The following is a 12,298-nucleotide window of genomic DNA, read 5'->3' on the forward strand; positions in this document are numbered from 1 at the left end:
AACCCATGTAAAGAATGAACAGATTTGGTCCACAAAGTTCTGAAATATGACTCTGCACGGACAGATGGAGACCAAATTATAAGTTCCAGTTTAAAACTTAGTACGACGGGAACTAATAAAAATTTGCCCATGCTTATTTGCTAAGCTTATATTATTGACAGTTAGTCACACTAATCAATTCACACACATATAAATCATAAACAACAATTTATTAACATATTGTTTTATTTATCTATGAAAAAAAAGAATGAATGAAAATGAACAGATTCTGGCATGAAACAAGAGCTGCGTTCAGTTTATTTGGTATGAAGAAAACCGCTCAATACAGACAAAAGCAGCATTTGAAACTTGCTGCCAAGTCACTCTAAATTGTATACCATAACCCGTCACTCCCTTTATGACCTTATCTATGTCTTTAAGTTTTGAATATAAACAGAGAAGGCATGTTGATAGCTACTGTGTTGGAAGGAGTAATTTAGACTGTGCAGCTGAATTATAAATATCATGCTCAGGTGGAAAGTTCAACTTTTTATATTTGCCCCTCCTCTCGTTTTTGGAAAGAGAAAAAAAAATCTTTTTATTCTTTAATAATACAAAAATAACCTTATCTTGGGCGATAATACTATACACCTTATAAATCAAATACTCTGTACATATGAGCAATTTCAACATAATTACAAGATATACAGGGACTTTAAAAGAAATTTCAGTAAAAAAAAAAAAGTTGCATGCAAAAATAATTTTTTTTTATTCACACACAATATCTTGGGCACAATTTTTACATGGCGAGCATGCTCTCAAAGCGGTTATTTAAAAGCATTTGTATAAATATGTGCAAGAAAAAATCTCTGTAGTCTTGGGGTGTTCCCCTACAAATTTCTATGGGTTATAAAACACGACACAATAAACAACTGAAAATAATACAACATAAATTACAATAAATAACTGTACATGCTTTAACCCATACTCATTATTGTGTATTTTCCAGTACTAGCATACTCAGTACCTACGTTTTAGTTTTTTAAAAAAATCTATATTTTGGAGGTATGTACAAGTCTACATTTTTTGTTTATACACAGTTTAATCACATAAAAATATATAATCTTTCTCTTGATTTGAAAATATGCTTTCTTTGTGATTTCATTTTTTTCTTCTATATTACGATTACTATAGTGGAATTATGTTAAAATACAAGTTTACCGCTTCAGTCCATGCAGCAATAATTAATTGCAGATGAAGGCACATAAAATCTTCAAAATCTTAAATTAAAAACAAAAAAAGATGCATTTTGTTGTATTAAAGCTCATTGAAAACTAGATGTTTGTATTCTATATACATATCAATTCGGAAGATATTGCTCTAGTATGTCACATTAATTTAAATAAAGCTCAAAATTATTCACAAAAAAAAAACATATTTTTGTTAACTTATGGACGTTTTTCTCCAGCCAGGCCTAGTAATGGTAAAAAGCACCACATATCATGGATGGATTATAATATTTGGTTATTTTTAATAAAAATTATTTTGATTGAATAAGTTTTTTCCTTCCCCTCTACAATGTAAATGAAATCTCCAGTGATCACTCCTGGAGTGTGGTATATATATATATGTATATTCAAATTAGACGATCTTTGTGACATCACCACTTTGCAATAGTTTGTAATATACTTAGTAAACATCGTGTAACTTTCTGTGTGTACCACAGATTAATTCTTTGTTATATTACAATATAAACCTTTAAAAACTATCCTGTTTAAACACCAAGGAACAGAATACTCAGCAGTCTTTATAAATTTTCAATAGTCATTGTCATTTTGTTTCTTGTTTACCTTCCCATCTCTACAGGTAGACAAATATTCATATTTGTTGTAAGGCTTCCCCTTCCAACAAAATCCTCCAATGGAAATTTGGTATTTTTTGGTAAAATACATGTATACCAAAATCCAGGGGTTTTGGTTTAAACGTCAAATTCAGTTTAATTTTTTCATATCATCAACTCCGTATGAACTTGGAGGAATCAAGGTATTGTTACTGTCCGCCAATCTCAATGTAACTTCTCATGTACGCGATGCATAATGGTTGTCGCCGTGCGATCAAATTAAGAAGTCTCATTGGCAGGTCTCCTTTCAGATCAATCTACATTGAAAAAGCAGAATGACATAACATGAGTGAATGTGGCAAAAAGCAAGAAGGTCATAAGAATGCAATTTCTAAAACTAGTGTTTTTTTCACCAACCGACCTATCCTATTTTCAGAGATACAGATTTGCAATTCATTGACTGTGTCAGTACAAGTCTTAGTATGCAGAGAAGATTAACATTGCTAGAACACACAAATCTCAATATTTGAACACAGCATGCAGACACACAAACACGACTTACCATCGTTGTAACAACACACATACGATTAATTTTTAATATAGTTAAATTAACTTTTAAAATAGTTGCGATATGAACTTGATTAAAATGTGTTATTATATATAGGGCTGCGTTTTAATTGGAGTTTAATTAAACTCAATTGCAATGCAATTTAATGTAGAATTGCATTTTAATTAAATAAAAGTTGAATATCCTGTGACTTAACATGGAAAAGTTTGCGAAGCTTAGGTTTAGTAAAGGGGGTAGGTATGGTACAATATTATAATACAATTATATTAATTTTACTATAAATTGAACTATACTTTCCCCTATTATTAAATCTAAGCTATCCAAACTTTACTTAAATTTGATTAAATATTATATAAATTATGAAAATAGTGAGGATGGTCACAATGTAGGTCCTGTCGTCACAAGTCATTGTAAAGTTAAATTGAAGTCATCACAACATTGGTACCACACACACACACACATACACACAACTGAGAGATTCAATCAAAAGCTGACAAACATGAAAAAGACAATGAAAAAGACAACATACCTGTGTTATATAAAATACTTTACAACACTCTCTATTACCAATCGTGATAGGTTCAATAACAGCACCAGCGCTAATTACCTAGCAAGTGAAAACACCAATATAATTAGTCAGTGAAAACAAATTACAGCTATGAATGAAATCAGAAAATAATATACAAAATATGATAGGTATATATGTGATGGGCTGACCCACTGGGTTACTTTTCTCCAAAAATCTGTAGATATGGGCCAACTTTTTAGACAACAAAATTCCATGGGTCAGATTTGGGAAAACCTTAAAAAAGTAAGGTTTTAGGGAACAAATTCAGATAAAATTTCACTGGAATGACACAATTTTTACCAAAAAAAGTCCCCAGAAATGGCATCATTTTATCAAAGAGTTCATTTTTTTTGTCATGTTTAAACAACAATTTTTTCACAGATTGATGTTTTGAGCACCACCCATTAGATTTGAGAATATAGGGTCTTTCAAAGAAAGGGGAATGTCAAATAGAAGTACTCAATTGCTATTTACTAGACTGAAAACAATGCACATCTTTGGTAGGCAACAATTTCAACAGAAAGGGATAAGTAATCTAAACCTTGAAAAAAGTATAGCATTATTGAATTCCTTCAAGCCAAAAAACAGAGTTGGTTGCACTTTCAAGGGGATTGATAAAGCGTAATTCCTGCAGAAATTCAATATTAGCACTGTTGCAGAAAGTGATTTGCACAAAATTTATGCCAATGCATACACACTATGCCAAGTATTGGACATGCTCTGTCAAGCTTTAGAATAAAAGTCAAAACACTTGAGCTAACACACTTTGGTTTTCTGCCAAAAGGCAATTCCTGTCAAAAGAAAATAAAAAGTTTATATTGTACATACCTCTGCACGAACTGAACTATCGGTTGATGGGCAGCTGGGGTGTTGTACAGAAGTGGCGGCTACAACATATCTGCCATCCTGCAAGGAAAGGATTAAAGAATAATAAACAATAATGGCTTTTTAATGTTGAAATAAATCACGTAGTACATATGGATATAATCATTACGATCCCATCCAACTTTGAAATAAGCCACTTACAGTTATCAACTACTCCATTACATAGCCTAATAGGTGTAAAAGAACAGCTGATAACAACAAATAGCATAATCTACTTAGAACCCTAAAATAGTATTTCTGGACCTGGTATTATTAGAACTTTCCCTTCTGGGTTCACATTACACAGACCCCCAATTACTATGCTCATTTGAAACTGATTTCTGTAAATGCATGCAAGTCATGAAGTTAATCACGTAATATTGACCTGAAAAAGTAGATGCCTAACTGATTATGCTTATGTACAGTTGTGTGGGTGATAGCGAGGTGGAAGGGGTATTGTCAGCTTAGTACTTTGTGACGTGTGCCACAACATGCAGATAAAATAAGTTTGAAACATTCCTTTTATAGTTAAAATGTGTAGCAGATTTGACTAAATTCTCAAATAAATTTCTTGAACCAAATGAATATGTAGACATACCTGTACTGAATCATGCTGGACAATGCATACGTCTCTACTCTGATTTAGGAAACAGTGAGCGGTCTCATGTAGCATATACACTATTTGGACATTTTCACACACTTTGTCTATTACTTTCAGCTTCTACAAGTGAGGATAAATTGAAACATTTGTTAAACTAATAATCAAACTAACACAGAGAGACCCAAACTTCTTCAGTCTGGGTAAACATGCAGAAAGTAAAATGTGTCTATTATTCCAGCTTGCCCGTCAATATTGAAGTGGGCATTTGGCACAAATATATCTGATAAGCTGATAAAGATATGACAATATATGGACTATGAAATACTTTATTTTCACAGTTTATTTAGGATAAATGTTTTGGGGGAGAAATATTCAGATGATTTTATACATGCAAGTCACAGGATAATTGTGTTTACGAAATCAGGCAAATTAAAATTATTCTATTTGCAAGCTATAGCATATACATTCATGGTGGTAGTTAGTGTAACGTGAGGGTGGTGAATGAAATCATGAAATACACTACACTATTTTTAATCCTTTTTTCCCACAAAATGTATAGACATCAATTGCAGAGTACTGCAGCAAACGAGACTCAGCATTGATCAAAACGCAACTTTTTAGAACCAGATAAACCGACATAATATTTTAAAAGTTTCATCAATCTGAGAAATACAGCAATTGTCGCTGCCTTCAATATGGCAATTGTGTGAAAGAATCCAATTTACCTTCAGCATTCTGTCATACAGGTATCTGGTTGATGGATTTCGAATGATGTTGTAGACTGAACTAGCAGGAGCCTGGATTATTCCTATGCCCATAAAACTGGGGAAAAAGAATATATTAGATTATCATACAAGACACAGACTTCAAAAATCTACGATTTCAGAGTATTATTCAGTCAAAGCATATTTACAGAGCAGAATTCAGTACATTGAGAAAATCTGTCAAGAAACAAGCTGCTCTGTGATTGGCCTGACTGTTTTAGGGTTGGGTAGCCAATCAGCCACAATCTTGTAGGCGATATCCCATTGACTCAAGTGACTTACCTATGGACTGGGTTGTTGGTGTGTTCTTTACGCAGGATAACAACATCCCTTTCTATACCTTGAAAGCTATGAACAATAAATAGAATATTTCAAGAATGTTATAACTCAGTGACTCAGGAAAGCTGCCAGAATATATACTTGGTGTACTGTAACTGTAAGAATATTATACTACGTGACTTGGGGAAGCAGTAATTACAACTACTAGGTAATTTGGGGCTACAAAGACATATACTGGGTGACTTGAGGGAACTGGAATTAAATATACTAGGTGACTTGAGGGAGCTACAATGACAAATACTAGGTGTGTGTAGGAACTGAGGGAAATATACTAGGTGACTTGAGACAGCTACAATGACAAATACTAGGTGTGTGTAGGAACTGAGGGACATATACTTGGTGACTTGAGGGAGCTACAATGACAAATACTAGGTGTGTGTAGGAACTGAGGGAAATATACTAGGTGACTTGAGGGAGCTGTAATGATAAATACTAGGTGTGTGTAGGAACTGAGGGAAATATACTAGGTGACTTGAGGGAGCTGTAATGACAAATACTAGGTGTGTGTAGGAACTGAGGGAAATATACTAGGTGACTTGAGGGAGCTGTAATGATAAATACTAGGTGTGTGTAGGAACTGAGGGAAATATACTAGGTGACTTGAGGGAGCTGTAATGACAAATACTAGGTGTGTGTAGGAACTGAGAGAAAATATACTAGGTGACTTGAGGGAGCTGTAATGACAAATACTAGGTGTGTGTAGGAACTGAGGGAAATATAATAGGTGACTTGAGACAGCTACAATGACAAATACTAGGTGTGTGTAGGAACTGAAAGAAAATATACTAGGTGACTTGAGGGAGCTGTAATGACAAATACTAGGTGTGTGTAGGAACTGAGGGAAATATACTAGGTGACTTGAGACAGCTACAATGACAAATACTAGGTGTGTGTAGGAACTGAGGGAAATATACTAGGTGACTTGAGAGAGCTGTAATGACAAATACTAGGTGTGTGTAGGAACTAAAGGAAATATACTAGGTGACTTGAGACAGCTACAATGACAAATACTAGGTGTGTGTAGGAACTGAGAGAAAATATACTAGGTGACTTGAGGGAGCTGTAATGACAAATACTAGGTGTGTGTAGGAACTGAGGGAAATATACTAGGTGACTTGAGACAGCTACAATGACAAATACTAGGTGTGTGTAGGAACTGAGGGAAATATACTAGGTGACTTGAGGGAGCTACAATGACAAATACTAGGTGTGTGTAGGAACTGAGAGAAAATATACTAGGTGACTTGAGGGAGCTGTAATGACAAATACTAGGTGTGTGTAGGAACTGAGGGAAATATACTTGGTGACTTGAGGGAGCTGTAATGACAAATACTAGGTGTGTGTAGGAACTGAGGGAAATATACTAGGTGACTTGAGGGAGCTACAATGACAAATACTAGGTGTGTGTAGGAACTGAGAGAAAATATACTTGGTGACTTGAGACAGCTACAATGACAAATACTAGGTGTGTGTGGGAACTGAGAGAAAATATACTAGGTGACTTGAGGGAGCTACAATGACAAATACTAGGTGTGTGTAGGAACTGAGAGAAAATATACTTGGTGACTTGAGGGAGCTGTAATGACAAATACTAGGTGTGTGTAGGAACTGAGAGAAAATATACTTGGTGACTTGAGGGAGCTGTAATGACAAATACTAGGTGTGTGTAGGAACTGAGAGAAAATATACTAGGTGACTTGAGGGAGCTGTAATGATAAATACTAGGTGTGTGTAGGAACTGAGGGAAATATACTTGGTGACTTGAGGGAGCTGTAATGACAAATACTAGGTGTGTGTATGAACTGAGGGAAATATACTAGGTGACTTGAGGGAGCTGTAATGACAAATACTACGTGTGTGTAGGAACTGAGGGAAATATACTTGGTGACTTGAGACAGCTACAATGACAAATACTAGGTGTGTGTAGGAACTGAGGGAAATATACTAGGTGACTTGAGGGAGCTGTAATGACAAATACTAGGTGTGTGTAGGAACTGAGAGAAAATATACTAGGTGACTTGAGGGAGCTGTAATGATAAATACTAGGTGTGTGTAGGAACTGAGGGAAATATACTTGGTGACTTGAGGGAGCTGTAATGACAAATACTAGGTGTGTGTAGGAACTGAGGGACATATACTAGGTGACTTGAGGGAGCTGTAATGACAAATACTAGGTGTGTGTAGCAACTGAGGGAAATATACTAGGTGACTTGAGGGAGCTGTAATGATAAATACTAGGTGTGTGTAGGAACTGAGGGAAATATACTAGGTGACTTGAGGGAGCTACAATGACAAATACTAGGTGTGTGTAGGAACTGAGGGACATATACTAGGTGACTTGAGGGAGCTGTAATGATAAATACTAGGTGTGTGTGGGAACTGAGGGAAATATTCTTGGTGACTTGAGGGAGCTACAATGACAAATACTAGGTGTGTGTAGCAACTGAGGGAAATATACTTGGTGACTTGAGGGAGCTGTAATGATAAATACTAGGTGTGTGTGGGAACTGAGGGAAATATTCTTGGTGACTTGAGGGAGCTACAATGACAAATACTAGGTGTGTGTAGGAACTGAGAGAAAATATACTTGGTGACTTGAGGGAGCTGTAATGACAAATACTAGGTGTGTGTAGGAACTGAGGGAAATATACTAGGTGACTTGAGGGAGCTGTAATGACAAATACTAGGTGTGTGTAGCAACTGAGGGAAATATACTTGGTGACTTGAGGGAGCTGTAATGACAAATACTAGGTGTGTGTATGAACTGAGGGAAATATACTTGGTGACTTGAGACAGCTACAATGACAAACACTAGGTGTGTGTAGGAACTGAGGGAAATATACTAGGTGACTTGAGGGAGCTGTAATGACAAATACTAGGTGTGTGTAGCAACTGAGGGAAATATACTAGGTGACTTGAGGGAGCTGTAATGACAAATACTAGGTGTGTGTATGAACTGAGGGAAATATACTAGGTGACTTGAGGGAGCTGTAATGACAAATACTAGGTGTGTGTATGAACTGAGGGAAATATACTAGGTGAATTGAGGGAGCTGTAATGACAAATACTAGGTGTGTGTAGGAACTGAGGGAAATATACTAGGTGACTTGAGGGAGCTGTAATGATAAATACTAGGTGTGTGTAGGAACTGAGGGAAATATACTAGGTGACTTGAGGGAGCTGTAATGACAAATACTAGGTGTGTGTAGGAACTGAGAGAAAATATACTAGGTGACTTGAGGGAGCTGTAATGACAAATACTAGGTGTGTGTAGGAACTGAAAGAAAATATACTAGGTGACTTGAGGGAGCTGTAATGACAAATACTAGGTGTGTGTAGGAACTGAGGGAAATATACTAGGTGACTTGAGACAGCTACAATGACAAATACTAGGTGTGTGTAGGAACTGAGGGAAATATACTAGGTGACTTGAGAGAGCTGTAATGACAAATACTAGGTGTGTGTAGGAACTAAAGGAAATATACTAGGTGACTTGAGACAGCTACAATGACAAATACTAGGTGTGTGTAGGAACTGAGGGAAATATACTAGGTGACTTGAGACAGCTACAATGACAAATACTAGGTGTGTGTAGGAACTGAGGGAAATATACTAGGTGACTTGAGGGAGCTACAATGACAAATACTAGGTGTGTGTAGGAACTGAGAGAAAATATACTAGGTGACTTGAGGGAGCTGTAATGACAAATACTTGGTGTGTGTAGGAACTGAGGGAAATATACTTGGTGACTTGAGGGAGCTGTAATGACAAATACTAGGTGTGTGTAGGAACTGAGGGAAATATACTAGGTGACTTGAGGGAGCTACAATGACAAATACTAGGTGTGTGTAGGAACTGAGAGAAAATATACTTGGTGACTTGAGACAGCTACAATGACAAATACTAGGTGTGTGTGGGAACTGAGAGAAAATATACTAGGTGGCTTGAGGGAGCTACAATGACAAATACTAGGTGTGTGTAGGAACTGAGAGAAAATATACTTGGTGACTTGAGGGAGCTGTAATGACAAATACTAGGTGTGTGTAGGAACTGAGAGAAAATATACTTGGTGACTTGAGGGAGCTGTAATGACAAATACTAGGTGTGTGTAGGAACTGAGAGAAAATATACTAGGTGACTTGAGGGAGCTGTAATGATAAATACTAGGTGTGTGTAGGAACTGAGGGAAATATACTTGGTGACTTGAGGGAGCTGTAATGACAAATACTAGGTGTGTGTATGAACTGAGGGAAATATACTAGGTGACTTGAGGGAGCTGTAATGACAAATACTAGGTGTGTGTAGGAACTGAGGGAAATATACTTGGTGACTTGAGACAGCTACAATGACAAATACTAGGTGTGTGTAGGAACTGAGAGAAAATATACTAGGTGACTTGAGGGAGCTGTAATGATAAATACTAGGTGTGTGTAGGAACTGAGGGAAATATACTTGGTGACTTGAGGGAGCTGTAATGACAAATACTAGGTGTGTGTAGGAACTGAGGGACATATACTAGGTGACTTGAGGGAGCTGTAATGACAAATACTAGGTGTGTGTAGCAACTGAGGGACATATACTAGGTGACTTGAGGGAGCTGTAATGACAAATACTAGGTGTGTGTAGGAACTGAGGGACATATACTAGGTGACTTGAGGGAGCTGTAATGATAAATACTAGGTGTGTGTGGGAACTGAGAGAAAATATACTTGGTGACTTGAGGGAGCTGTAATGACAAATACTAGGTGTGTGTAGGAACTGAGGGAAATATACTAGGTGACTTGAGGGAGCTGTAATGACAAATACTAGGTGTGTGTAGCAACTGAGGGAAATATACTTGGTGACTTGAGGGAGCTGTAATGACAAATACTAGGTGTGTGTATGAACTGAGGGAAATATACTTGGTGACTTGAGACAGCTACAATGACAAACACTAGGTGTGTGTAGGAACTGAGGGAAATATACTAGGTGACTTGAGGGAGCTGTAATGACAAATACTAGGTGTGTGTAGCAACTGAGGGAAATATACTAGGTGACTTGAGGGAGCTGTAATGACAAATACTAGGTGTGTGTATGAACTGAGGGAAATATACTAGGTGACTTGAGGGAGCTGTAATGACAAATACTAGGTGTGTGTATGAACTGAGGGAAATATACTAGGTGACTTGAGGGAGCTGTAATGACAAATACTAGGTGTGTGTAGGAACTGAGGGAAATATACTAGGTGACTTGAGGGAGCTGTAATGATAAATACTAGGTGTGTGTAGGAACTGAGGGAAATATACTAGGTGACTTGAGGGAGCTGTAATGACAAATACTAGGTGTGTGTAGGAACTGAGAGAAAATATACTAGGTGACTTGAGGGAGCTGTAATGACAAATACTAGGTGTGTGTAGGAACTGAAAGAAAATATACTAGGTGACTTGAGGGAGCTGTAATGACAAATACTAGGTGTGTGTAGGAACTGAGGGAAATATACTAGGTGACTTGAGACAGCTACAATGACAAATACTAGGTGTGTGTAGGAACTGAGGGAAATATACTAGGTGACTTGAGAGAGCTGTAATGACAAATACTAGGTGTGTGTAGGAACTAAAGGAAATATACTAGGTGACTTGAGACAGCTACAATGACAAATACTAGGTGTGTGTAGGAACTGAGGGAAATATACTAGGTGACTTGAGACAGCTACAATGACAAATACTAGGTGTGTGTAGGAACTGAGGGAAATATACTAGGTGACTTGAGGGAGCTACAATGACAAATACTAGGTGTGTGTAGGAACTGAGAGAAAATATACTAGGTGACTTGAGGGAGCTGTAATGACAAATACTTGGTGTGTGTAGGAACTGAGGGAAATATACTTGGTGACTTGAGGGAGCTGTAATGACAAATACTAGGTGTGTGTAGGAACTGAGGGAAATATACTAGGTGACTTGAGGGAGCTACAATGACAAATACTAGGTGTGTGTAGGAACTGAGAGAAAATATACTTGGTGACTTGAGACAGCTACAATGACAAATACTAGGTGTGTGTGGGAACTGAGAGAAAATATACTAGGTGGCTTGAGGGAGCTACAATGACAAATACTAGGTGTGTGTAGGAACTGAGAGAAAATATACTTGGTGACTTGAGGGAGCTGTAATGACAAATACTAGGTGTGTGTAGGAACTGAGAGAAAATATACTTGGTGACTTGAGGGAGCTGTAATGACAAATACTAGGTGTGTGTAGGAACTGAGAGAAAATATACTAGGTGACTTGAGGGAGCTGTAATGATAAATACTAGGTGTGTGTAGGAACTGAGGGAAATATACTTGGTGACTTGAGGGAGCTGTAATGACAAATACTAGGTGTGTGTATGAACTGAGGGAAATATACTAGGTGACTTGAGGGAGCTGTAATGACAAATACTAGGTGTGTGTAGGAACTGAGGGAAATATACTTGGTGACTTGAGACAGCTACAATGACAAATACTAGGTGTGTGTAGGAACTGAGAGAAAATATACTAGGTGACTTGAGGGAGCTGTAATGATAAATACTAGGTGTGTGTAGGAACTGAGGGAAATATACTTGGTGACTTGAGGGAGCTGTAATGACAAATACTAGGTGTGTGTAGGAACTGAGGGACATATACTAGGTGACTTGAGGGAGCTGTAATGACAAATACTAGGTGTGTGTAGCAACTGAGGGACATATACTAGGTGACTTGAGGGAGCTGTAATGACAAATACTAGGTGTGTGTAGGAACTGAGGGACATATACTAGGTGACT

General features: G+C 37.1%; 1 protein-coding gene across 1 annotated transcript in view; it reads right to left on the bottom strand.

Moving 5' to 3' along the window:
• Positions 1-207: 207 nt before the first annotated feature.
• LOC102805626 (uncharacterized) overlaps positions 208-12,298 on the bottom strand; it is a 28,068-nt gene continuing 15,977 nt past the window's right edge. Inside the window, exons 6-11 of the mRNA XM_085492058.1 lie at positions 5,467-5,532; positions 5,146-5,242; positions 4,418-4,540; positions 3,784-3,861; positions 2,917-2,994; positions 208-2,136 (exon numbers count right to left, since the gene is read on the bottom strand). Of these exons, the coding sequence (XP_085348184.1) occupies positions 2,029-2,136; positions 2,917-2,994; positions 3,784-3,861; positions 4,418-4,540; positions 5,146-5,242; positions 5,467-5,532 (550 nt within the window). The 3' untranslated portion in view covers positions 208-2,028. The remainder of the gene's footprint in view (positions 2,137-2,916; positions 2,995-3,783; positions 3,862-4,417; positions 4,541-5,145; positions 5,243-5,466; positions 5,533-12,298) is intronic.

The sequence above is a fragment of the Saccoglossus kowalevskii genome, chromosome 2 (assembly GCF_978046115.1).
Source record: "Saccoglossus kowalevskii chromosome 2, keSacKowa6.1, whole genome shotgun sequence".
Classification (NCBI taxonomy): domain Eukaryota; kingdom Metazoa; phylum Hemichordata; class Enteropneusta; family Harrimaniidae; genus Saccoglossus; species Saccoglossus kowalevskii.